Source organism: Pediculus humanus, genomic scaffold, assembly GCF_000006295.1.
Source record: "Pediculus humanus corporis 1103172107395 genomic scaffold, whole genome shotgun sequence".
NCBI classification, from domain to species: domain Eukaryota; kingdom Metazoa; phylum Arthropoda; class Insecta; order Psocodea; family Pediculidae; genus Pediculus; species Pediculus humanus.
In genome coordinates this window covers 8,309-20,842 of record NW_002987021.1, presented here as the reverse complement: position 1 = coordinate 20,842, position 12,534 = coordinate 8,309, and the positions used below count along the sequence as shown (strand labels likewise).

General features: G+C 24.7%; 2 protein-coding genes across 2 annotated transcripts; both read right to left on the bottom strand.

Annotated features, from left to right (window-relative positions):
- Positions 1–408: 408 nt before the first annotated feature.
- On the bottom strand, positions 409–2,813 carry Phum_PHUM044820 (uncharacterized protein; the record flags this gene model as incomplete). The annotated part of the gene is made up of 7 exons (XM_002423195.1): positions 409–572; positions 672–876; positions 955–1,019; positions 1,087–1,527; positions 1,632–1,837; positions 1,924–2,058; positions 2,566–2,813. 7 exons carry the CDS (start codon positions 2,811–2,813, stop codon positions 409–411), a joined length of 1,464 nt encoding a protein of 487 aa, XP_002423240.1.
- A 5,444-nt stretch (positions 2,814–8,257) lies between these two features.
- On the bottom strand, positions 8,258–8,747 carry Phum_PHUM044810 (uncharacterized protein; the record flags this gene model as incomplete). Its single annotated transcript, XM_002423194.1, has 2 exons — positions 8,258–8,435; positions 8,737–8,747. 2 exons carry the CDS (start codon positions 8,745–8,747, stop codon positions 8,258–8,260), a joined length of 189 nt encoding a protein of 62 aa, XP_002423239.1.
- Between the last annotated feature and the right edge of the window lie 3,787 nt (positions 8,748–12,534).

Genomic DNA, 12,534 nt, shown 5'->3' with positions numbered 1-12,534 from the left:
ATGTGAGCAGCCATAATAAGATTTTCTCTTGTTATGTTATATATTTCCAGTGAGCAACTCGTCTAAAATTATTAATAATAATAATAATAATAAAAATTATTAAATAATTTAAAATTAAGCATATTTACATATATAAATTAAATTAAATTTTATATTTAAATTATTAATTATTGTGTGGATTTTGTATTAAATTTTTTTTTTTTTTTAGATGATAATTTGTGTGCCTTAAAGTTATTATAAATTATTATTATTATATTTTTAATGTTTTTGCATTCCAGTTTTTTTTTTTTCATTTAAAAGTTAACATGTCGTTTTATTATTTGTAATTATTTTATATTAATAAAAATAATAATTTCTATCCGGTAACTTAATTATTTTGTAATGTTAAGTAATTTGTCATAGCAAATTTTAAAACGTGTAAAAATTTACCTTATTGTGCATCTGGATTAAAAATTGCTGGAGCGTAGATGCCATATCAATCACAGATAAATTATTATGAGGTTTTAAAAGGGTTTCGTCAACTTCACTGTATCCCAAAAACATGAAAATACCATGAGGAATCGTGTAGTGACCTAAAATTATTTATTTTGTATGTAATATTTCATTCATTGTATTTAAGTTTTAAAAATGGTACTTAATGATTGTTTTTTTTTTTTGTAGTACGGTTGTACCTGGATGAGGTCTAACGCAAATAAATTTTCCAGAATAACATATGCATCGACCCCTGTAAGCCTGATAGGCTGGAGCTGCATGATTGTAAAAAGCAAATTCTGATTTACAAGCTGCTCTTTTAACGCATATAGTGCGACATTCCAAATGTTCTCCAATTTGACAATGGCACACTTCAGAACATTCAGGTTCATCGTCTTTATAGAGCTGCAGGTAAGAATATTAATTATTTTTTTTTAATTCCAATTTTTTTGGTCATATCGATGAGGTTAATGGTTGACTTACTCTTTTTGCATTTCCTTCAACTATATATTGTGCGGGTTGATTTTCTCTTTCAACCAGACAAAATTCTAAAATAAAATAAAATAATAAATTTTAATAGATTTTAATTAGCGATGGTTAAAGTTAAAACCTTACTTGGAGGAAGAGTTGTAGTCGGAGGGGTTGTGGTTGTGGTAGTTGTGGTAGTCGTAGTGGTTGTAGTTGGCGCAGCCGTCGTTGTCGTAGTTGTTGTTGTTGTTGTGGTCGTACTTGTTGTTGTTTTCATTGTTGTTTTTATAAAAACAGGAGGAGGTACGACGGTGGATGTCGTTTTTAATGTAGTTCTTTCGATTTTTTTCGGCAACACGGCCGTTATGGAATGATGTGCTTGAGTTATTTCATCTACGGTATTACTTTCTCGATTGCTGAAAGGTGAAAGTACGAGATTTGGAGTGAATGCCAAATCGTTGGCATGTATCACTTTACTTAAGTTCCTTTTAAAAAAAATGTTTCCCTCGGGAACTATATTTCCAAATCTTAACATTTCCGCTGGTAATATTTCTGATCTCTTGTTATAATAATCTAATTGAGATTGAACTAGAAAAAAAAAAAAAATTTAAAATAAGTTTTTTTTTTTTTTAAGGATTTTAAATTTGATTTAAAAAAAAAAAAAAAAAAAAAAAAAAAAAACACTAACTAACCTACGCATGGATTAAACCATAATAATCTTTGCCATCCGAGGCATTCGTATAATTGAGCAAAATCTGTGCCTTTGCAGTCGCATATATCTCTAAGTTCGGTACCTAAAATTCTTACCAAACCTAAGCGACAGTCATTTGTTGAGCCAGCACATTTTTTAGTGAGGCTATCAACAGCACAAGATTGTTCGAATGCTTCTAATCTGCTTCTATAAAGTTAAAAAAAATTTTTTTTTTAATTTTAAAATAATAATTTTGTGTTCTTTTTAAAAATTAATCAATCCATCACTTATACCTGCAATCTCTGTCTTCGTTGCATGTCAAAGCAATGCTGTGGCAAGCAGGTGTGGGACCTTCGACTCTTTGAGCGCATACAGGATGTAATTTTTCCTGAGCCACCAAACATTCATCATCTGGATTATCGGATCTCCTGAATAAGCAAAGTAAGAGAAATAAAAAAAAAAAAAAATTATTTATTAATTTTTGTTTGAAAAAAAAAAAACAACCCATAAATTTAAATAAAGAAGGGATGCGTCGTACGGTTGTTTTGTTTAAAGGAAAATTTTGGTTTCATTGATGTGGTCAAGTTGAAATGATTTCGTTTATCGGCCATGAAATTGTGAATGAAAATTCGGGAAATAAATAATGAGCGAACGGGAAAAGCTTTTGAAAGTTTTAAAATTTAATGTAACCGCATTGCGAAAGAAGGAAGAATTTTGAAAAGTTGAGAATCTGTCGAAAAGGGGAATAAGATATTTTTAGAGTTTTCAATAATAATTCAGAAAATTTAAATTTTTAAACGAAACCTCCTATAATTTTTTTATGAAAACTTATAAAAGAAAAGAAACTTTTTCAATTATACTACAAAATAAATTTGTTTTTCTTTCATAACAACGAAAAGAAACGTGATTTTCATTTATAAAAAAAAAAAATTTACCTGCATAGGCAATAAGCAATTTCCAATCGCCATTCGATACTAATATTTTCATAAAGATTATGAAGAGCTTCCCTGCACGATACCTGATGACAATTAACTTTATCGCAATGTCTTAAAACCGGCATCAAAGCTGAACGGCAGTCTTTGTCCTTTTGGCAACCATTCAACACGAAATGACAGGTAGATGTCAAACCGAGAGGTTTTCTAGACATTGCCGGATGATTTTCCGAAAATCCTCTTTTTTCCATTTCTTCATCCGAACCTAGACATATTTTTTTTTTTAAACACCGAAAATAAAATTATTGATTTGATATATATATATCCGGTGTGTGCAGTGATTAGTGAAATAAAATTATTTGTTTACACAATTTCGTTTCCGGTTTTTTTTTTTTTTTGAATATAAGTTTATAAATTAACAAGTGGCAGCCAAAACTTCATTACAAGGTTGTTATATTATTAATAATAATAATTCTCTAAGTTTGGCCACTCAATTGTTAATTAAGGGTTGTAAAAATCTTAGAGTTTATGTGTTTGAATAGAGCAAGAAGAAAGACTTGCCACGTTTTAATTGAGTTGAAATCTTAATTTGGTGGTGCTGTGGTAGTGAGTGCGTGCCTAGTGCTAGAGTATTTAGGCAGTGTGCTTGGGACCTGGGCTTAATAGAAGTGTAAGTTGTGCCAGTGCGAGTTAAGTGCCTTTGCCTGCGACCCTGAAACAGATTCATTAGATTTTATTTAACGCAGGCTTATTATTATCTATACAAAAGGTTGTAATTTTCAGAACACAAAAGCCTTAGAGGAAAGAGGTTAGAAAGGTTAGGTTAAAAGTAGTATTTTGATGAAATGACGGTTTTAAAAAAAAAATAATATTATAAATTATAAGCCGACTATTAACGTTTCAAATATATAAATATATATCATATATCCCGTTAATAATTCTCCAAAAAAAAAAAAAAAACTTTTGAAGAGGTGGTCGTGTGCGTGTGCGCGGCCGCGTGTGTATGTGGGTGTATTTTATTAAATGTACTCTTTCCACAAATTTAAGAATAATGAAAATTCTTTTTTTTTTTAAAAAAAAAAAGTTTATATGAAAAAATTTTTTGAACTTTTCTCTTATAGGTTGCCTAAAGGTCAATTTTACAACAAAAAAAAAAAAAAAAGAAAATTTTGTTACGCAAAAGGTTTTGAATTCATGAACAAAAAAAAAAATTCAACAAAAGTTCGTGAAGATCAATTTCCAAACAAGAGGAAAAAAAAAAAAAGGTAAAGTAATATTAGTGCCAACAGTATAAAAAAAAAATTCTTTTCAATGCTGCCAAAAAATTCCAATTCAAAAATTTAAATTATACATTGGAAAAACTTTTTATAAATTTTATGATTGGTTATTTCCATCCCCTCCCCCCGCTTCTCCTTTCCCGTTTTGAATATTTCATGAATTACGTCAGAACCAGTTTTTTTTTTTTTTTTTTTAGCTTTCGGTTTTTTTTTTCTATTCTTTTCTATTTTTTTCTTTTTCAGGTCATTCAAAAGTATATTAAATTAATAATTAAAACAAATTGTCTTTTTTTATATGGCCGTTAAAAAAAAAAAAAAAAAAAAACATCACAAATGCATTTGGTGTTATTTAAATGATAATCCACCATTTTAAAATACATTTATAAAGAGAGAGAGAGAGAGAGGGAGAGAGAGAGAGAGAGAAAGAAGGAAAATGGCTTCAGGTTCACAACAAAAAAAAAAAATAATTACTTTTCTTTTTTTCAATTGAATGAGGTTTGAAAGTAGATTTTGGAAGTAAAATGACCTTTTAAGTTTAAAAAGGAATCATTTTTTTTTAAATATAAATATTTACGATAAAAATATTTTGGGAGTTTTCCTTCCATATAACATAAACATGAGGTTTGTTGTACAAACAACAACAACAAAAACAAAACAAATGATGTAATTAATATTGTTTGTTATGATAACATCTTCAAATTCATTACACAGTAGTAACTGTTAAAAGGTTAAATATTATCGAAAATTGATTTTATTTGAAAATTTTAACGTTGTTAATTTATTAATATTATTATTAGTCGATGATGATGGTAATAAATATTATTATTATCATCATTACAGTGTTGTATAATTTCGCAACGAATACGTAACACGACATTAATTTAAATGATTTAAAATTTCAATCAGTTTAACATTCGTTTTTTAAAAAAAATCCTTTTTAAACTTTAAGTAAGAAAAAGGTTACAAAATATAAATAAGAATAAAATCAATAACAACAACAACAACAACCAAAACAACCAAAACAACAACAATAAATATTGCTTTAAAAATTACTACTACTAGTACTACTCTACTGCAAAGCTCAAAAGTAAATTCTAAGCTCAATTTAGAAAAAATAATTTTAATACAAAAAAACTAAACGAAATAATTTTCATGCAATGCCATGATTAAATGTATGTGTGTGTGTGTTTGTGCGTGTGCACGTGCGTGCACGTGGAAAATATTAAGTTTTATTACTCTGTCAAAATTATTGTAGAGAATTTTTTTCTTTTGTTTTTTTTTACGACGTTAAAAAATAAATCTTTTAATTTTATTAAGTAAAAAACCTTGACACCCTTAAACGTACATATTTGTATCTGTAAATGTATTTTTTTTCAAGGTCATAAGAAAAGAAAACACACCCCTAAGAAAATTGCAAAATTTATTTATTTTTTTATTATTATTATTAATAAGTCAATATGTAATTTAAAAAAAAAAACGGAAAAGTTTTTAAATAATAAAATAAAGTAATTAATGCGATATTTACACATCATTATAATTATTATTATTAGTTGTTTTAACAACGTTTTTTTTTTTATTTTATTTAAAAATTTATGTATATGTATTTAAATTTAATAACTTATGTATTACATATGTAAAGAGACGAGTAGAGTTTAAAAGAGATGAAAAAAAAAAAAAAAGAAAATTTTTTTTTATTTGAATTGCAAATTTTTCAAACACGTTAAATCTGATATGTTGATGCTTTTTTTTGGGGGGCAGGAGGGAAGGGGGGGGGGTTAAACAAGAATTTATTAAAAAAAATATATATTGAATATTGTATTAGAATAATTTTCTACCCTTAAAATTTACAATACACTTATGAACGATTATAATGATTTATTTTATGGGGTAACAAAAAAAAAAAAATTTTTCCTTTTTGTAATATATCGCATTTTGGAAAGAAAAGAAAAAAATTCAAATTTTTTATTTTCCGGGATTTTTATTATACTTTTCCAGATTATTTAATCACTTCGACGTTCATTCTTATACGTATAAATGCACGCACGCACACGCACACACACGCACAAAATGTTAATTAATGGTAAAAGTACAAACCCTAAAATTCCAGTGAGTTATTTTTTTTTTTTATATTTTATTTTTTTACGTTTAACTTACGAGTGAAAAAAACGAACGAACGTGTGATTAAATCGAACGGTGGTAAATTATTATCATTATCATTATTATTATTATTATTTTGTTTTTAATTTTTTATATATATATGTTCGGTCGATAATAATAATTAAAATCTCCCATGTAATTATTATTGTAAGTATTTTTTCGGTTTTTCCGACTAAATTACGTTTTAAAAAAAAATTTATGCTTTTCTTGCGAGAGAGAAAAAGAGAGTGAGTGAGTGAGAGAGAGAGAGAGAGAGAGAGTAATTTTTTTTTCCTTTCTTTCAATTTAACGATAATAATAATAATAATAATAAAAATTAACATAATTTATTATTACCGGAGAATAAAAAAAAAATAATAATAATACGTATATACGTATACTTATTCTTCTCTCACCGTAATAACATTTTTTTTTACATTATTATTACTATTATTATTATTATTATTATTAATAGTTATCACGAAAGTTATTACCAACATGAAATATATATATAACATAATAATCACGCAGATTTTTCTCGATCAATCCGATATTTTTTTCGTATAAAAAAAAATTGAATTTCAACGAAAAAAAAATTTTTTTTAACTTCCGCCCTTTTATATTATTATTATTATTATTATTATTATTATTAATATGAAAACTTTTTCTTTATATATATTTTAATTGGTAAGAAATTATTCAATGGTGGCCAACCTCGTGGTGGTGGTGGTGCACGCAAAAGAAATTTCCATTTATTCGAAGAATAGTAATTTACATATATAAATTTTAATTTTTTTTTTTTCCTTTCTTTCTTATTTTTTAATAACAAAAAGTAATAAACTACTAATTATTTTTCATTATCATTATCACTATTATTATTATTATTATTATTATTATTTCGAGACCGTATACTAACTTGATTTAAAACATAATATTATTACCACTATTAATATAATTAAAAAAAAAAAAAAAGAAAAAAAATGTAAAAATGCCTCGATGATATCAACAACCGTACAAACACAAACACAAACAAACACGTAATTAAGTTTTATGAATTTTTTTTTTTTTAGTAAATATTATTCGAAATAAGTTTTATTATAAATAAATAAGTGAAAATGATACAATAATAATAATGATAACGTTATTATATAAATTTAACGAGGAGGAGGAGGAGGAATTGGGAGAGAGGGGGTTTTAAGTTAATGAGCCTTAGTTATATAACCTTTCGACCGTTGAATAATTAAATAATAATAATAATAAAAAACCTTTTTATAACTTAAACCTTTTACTTTTCTATTTTTTATCAAAACTTATTTATTTTATTTATTTATTTATGTATACATAACACCTTTCCCCCTCCCTAACGGATTTTTGTTTGTTAAAATAAAATAAAATAAAATTTTCCTTGTTATTTTTTTTTTAATCTTTTTATTTATTATTTATTTTATGATAAAACATAATTTGTGAAAACAAGTTGATTTTATGTTTTTATGTTTTTGAATTTAAACGTTTTAAATTTTGCAAAAACCGCAAATTCGTTGTTGTTGTTTAAAATTTTCCAACGTAAATATTTTATTTTTCCAAAAGTTTTATATAAGAAGATATTAGCGTTAGTCATAGAAAATGACTTACACGTTCTTATTTGGGTTTGTTTTATGCATTTTTCCATTTAAATTTTTAAATAATTGTTTTTGTTTGTTTGTTTGTAGGGTTGTTATCTAACTAACAATTGTTTGTTATTACACGAAAGAGGCATTTTTACACAGTAAAAAAAATAATAAATAAAAATTTTTTTTTTTTTCTTATGTAAGTGAAAATTTATTAACAAAAAAAAAGTAAAAAGGCAAAGCCCAATTTAAATTATTAAAAAAAACGACACAAAATTTAATAAAAATAAATAAATAAATAAATGTATTATTATTATTATTATTATTATTATTATTATTAGTTTTTTTTTTTTTTTGAAAATTCGTCGTTAACTTACTCGAATAGGTTGACCACCATCACCCATGTTTTTTCTTATATATTTCTCATCTTCTGCTTTGATAAAAAAATAAAAAAACATTTTTTTTGTTTTTGGTTTTTATGTTTGTGTTATGTTTGTTTTTCCTTTTTTAAAATAATAATAATTAAAAAGTTATCGATCGATCGATCGATCGATTGATTGAATGAATTATTTATTGATCAATTTTTTTTTTTTAAAAAAAAAGCTTCTTGTGTGTGTGTGTGTGTGTGGTTGTAAATGTACGCGATTTATTTTATTTAAATTTAATTTTAATAAGTTATTGAGATTGGTAATAATAATAATAATAATAATAATAATGACACTTACCGATGCACGGATTGTTATGTATTATGTTAAATATTCTATCGCATCTTTTTTTCATCGGATTATTTGGACATATGCAACCCAACATTGGAGTGCTTCGAAGTGTTTTCCACGCTTCCATGCACATATTTCTAGAAAAAATAAAAAAATTCGTCGGTTAAATTTATTTATTTTAAATAACAATTGAAATTTTAAATTTTGAAAGGTTTCCTTTCGTTTTTATTATTATCATTATTATTTATATTGTCGCGAATAAAATTTGAATAATGGTAATTTGAATCTTTGAAAAAAAAAAAAAAAAAAAAATATGGGAATTTTACAAAAAGTCGAGATATAACGAATAATAAATTAAATTTTTTTTTTTCGGATGCAGATATAAGCGGTGACGTAATACGCGGGGGTGTGGGTGCGAATGGGGGTGAAGGTACGTACCTGCTTTCCATTTTACAAACACCATCACGAACTTTACAATGCAATTTAAAATCTTCGAATAGTTTAATGCATTTATGTTCCAATTGACAAACTGAGAGTGCGTGGTTACAAGTCGGTAATGCTTGTACCGGATATGGATCATTATCTGTAATAAAAACAAAAAAAAAAGAAAATCTTTACCCGTAAATAATACAATTATTATTATTATTATTTAGTTTCGGTTAAAATACCCCCGCCCCCTCCCAAAAAAAAAAATAAAGAAAAATTTTATTTAATTATATATATATATTTTCCCTGTGTTAATTTATTGATGTGAATTTGCATGACTTATTTTTTTTATTATTGACGTCGTGTGTTTACTTATTGATTTTCTATTTATAGAATTTTTTCGAAAATTTTTTTTTTTTACCTTTTTTAAATATTAGATTGATTCAATACTGATTTACTTGTTTTTTGTTTGTTAACGGAAACGTAAAAAATTTTGTTTCCTTTCGTTTCCGTTTTTTTTTTTTACTACGGAAATAAAATAAATAAAAGTATTATTATTATCATCATCGTTATTGTTTTTGTAAAAGAATTTTCATTTCGTTTGTCGACGGGTTTTTTATAAACGTTATTAATTTTACTTATTTGTTTCTTAATTAATTAAAAAACGTACAAAACGAATTAATTTTTTTATTTTTTGGGGGGGCGAGTAGAGGGGTTTGTTGTTGTTGTTTTTGATCGATCGGATTTCGTTTTGTTTATATTTTTAACCCTTTAAAAAAAAGTTTGAGTCCGTTTTACTCATTGAAAATAATTAAAAATTTATTTAAGTTTCGATTTACAACACCCTCTCCCACCCACACATCCTCCCTCTACGCCTCCCCATCTCCCTCTTCAAACGATATTCGCAATAATATAAAAAAAAAAGGAATTTTTTTTTTTCCTTTGGCAAAAGCTCAATTTTCACTTTTAATTTTTTTACTTTTTTCACTCTTTTTTACTTTACTTTATAATATCCTTTCATAATTAATGGACACTCGAAATAAAAAAAACAAACAACAACAACAAACAACAAACAAAAAAAATAGAAAGAAACGTATAATATTAAAAAAAAAAATTCCCTATCTCTCTCTCTCTCTCTCTCTCTCTTCTCTCTCTACAGTCTACGCGTTCTCGTTAAATTTTTTTTTTCCTTTTATTTCCTTTTTTTTATTTTTTTTTAAAATCATTGTTCTCCTATTACAAATAATAATAATAATAATAATAATAAATGTTTACGTTCTTATTTTATTCAAAACAACAACAACAACAACAACGTTAGCAAAGGAATAAAACCTATTCTTTGTTTTTTATTTTTTTTTACCATTTGATTATTATTATTATTATTACGTTTTGAATCAAGTTTTTTTTCTTTTGTGTGGTTTTTTTTTAGGACCTTTTTTTTTTTTTTAAAGAGTAACGTACGAAAGATAATGATAATTTATTATATGTAATAAAAAAAATATCTTTTTAACACTCTGATATAATTTAAATTAATTTATTTTAATAAATAAATAATAATAATAATAATTGTTTTTAAAAAAATTAAAAAAACTGACTTTATTCATTTATATATGGAATAAAGAAAAAGGAATGAATGAATGAATTAATTCAACTTTATGAATAACAACTACAAATTTTTTTTTATATATAAAAATAAGTTTTTGTTTGTTTGTTTGCTGTTGTTGTTGTTGTTGTTGTTGCTGTTAGATTTATTCACATAAAAAAGAGAGAAAGAGAGAGAGAGAGAGAGAAAGAAAGAAATATTGTTATACGAACATAAATTATTAATAAATAAAAAAAAAAGCACTAATGGAAACCTGATGTTTTAAATATTCCTCTATCAAATATAAATGGAATAATTTAAAAATAGAAGAGAAAGGAGGTCGTAGTAAACTAGGGAAATAGAAAACAAAAAACGAAAAAAAAGATGAAAGAAAAAAGATAGAGAGAGAGAGAGAAGAATGACACGGGAGCCATGATGGGGGAAATTTTTATTTTTATTTTTTTATATTTTCCTTTCCTTTATTTTCATTTCGAGTCTATTTGTTTTATTTTATGGCGTTTAAAACAAACAAACAAACAAACGAAAAAAAAAAAAGTAATTTTTATTTTTTATTTTTTTGTATGCAAAATCTTAAAAAAAAAAAAATTTACATCCAACAAATTTTCTTTTTTTATATTTTTTTAACCTTTTTTTTTTTTTTTTTACCTGACAGTAGATAAATTTAAGTTTTTTTTTTTTTTTAAGGTATTTTAGCAGTCATGCAGAACTTTTTGGTTTTTTTAAAAAATAGGAAGAAGAAAAGCGAGAAACAGGAAAAGGGAAAATGAGGTTGAAAAGAACAAAAAAAAACAAAAAAAAAACAGTGAGAATGAGAGAGTGAGAGAGAGAAGGGAAAAGGAAATTAAACGTGACTGAATATAAATTTTTTTTTTTTACCTTTTTTTAAAACATAAATGCAGGGATGATCAAAAAGTGAATCTCTAAATTGATTACATTCTGGATCTAAACTAGGTTCACGGCACAAACAGGTTGGACGAAAAAATTGAAATCCCTGAAGTGTTCTAAGAGCTGCTTGACATTTAATAACCGTAGTCGTTGAACATGCAACTGAAAAACAACAAACAAAAATTTTTTTTGTATTTAATAATAATAATTAATAAAAATAAATAATAATTCGGCTCCGATTATGTTTGAAAAAAACAAACAAACAAACAAAACAAACAAAATTTTTTTATAATAATGATTGTGGAAAATTAAATAAAAACTTATTTTTTCAAATCTTTGTTAATAAAAACATAAACTCGACCACACACACGAATTATTTGTTTTTTTTTTATAGATAAATTATCGATACAATGTTATCAGATAATTGGAAATCTCTATTCCTATCATCATTATTATTATTATTATCATTATTATTTATTGATAAGAAAACGTAATCGTTGTTAACGTGGAGCACCACCACCTTTTTTTTCCTTCCTATGATTTGTTTTGTAGAAAATAAAAAATTAACAAGAATTATTAATACATATAACAATCGAATAAATCATTTATTTATTTATTTATTTATTATATTCTATAGAAAAAGGGATAAAATAATAATAATAATAATAATGATAATAATACTTCATATTTTCCGTTATTTGTAATGACTTTTATAATAAGAAAAATAATTTTATTATTATTAAAATTTAACGAATCGCGATGTTTTCGCGATGTCGTCATAACAAACAATCTTTACATATTTATTTTTTGAAATTTGCATAATAATAATAATAATAATAATAGTGATAATGATAATAAAATTATCGAGAAAAGAGTAAAAAAAAAAAAAACGTTAATCTTAATTTTTTGTTTTTATTTTGAACGCGCTGGTTCGTTATTATTTGTAATCGGGTTTAAATAATTTTTTTTTTTAATATCCGGGAAAGAGAGGGAAAGAGAGAGAGTGAAAAACTTTTTATTATGTCGTTTAAATGATTTTAAATTCACAAACGAGTTATTATTATTATTATCATTATTATTATTACTTAAATTAATTTGTTAACTCGTAAAAAGTTTCGTTTTTTTTTTATTACGATGACGACGGTGAAAAAAAAAATCAATGAAAATTTTATATTTTTATAAATTAATAATAAAGAAGTAAAAAAAAAACGTGGCAGAAGACAAACAAATTATAATTTTACGATGTTTATAATTAATAGAAAAAAAAGTATTAAAAAATTTTTTTTATTCCATTTAAAAAAAAGAAAAGGAAGGAAAATTTT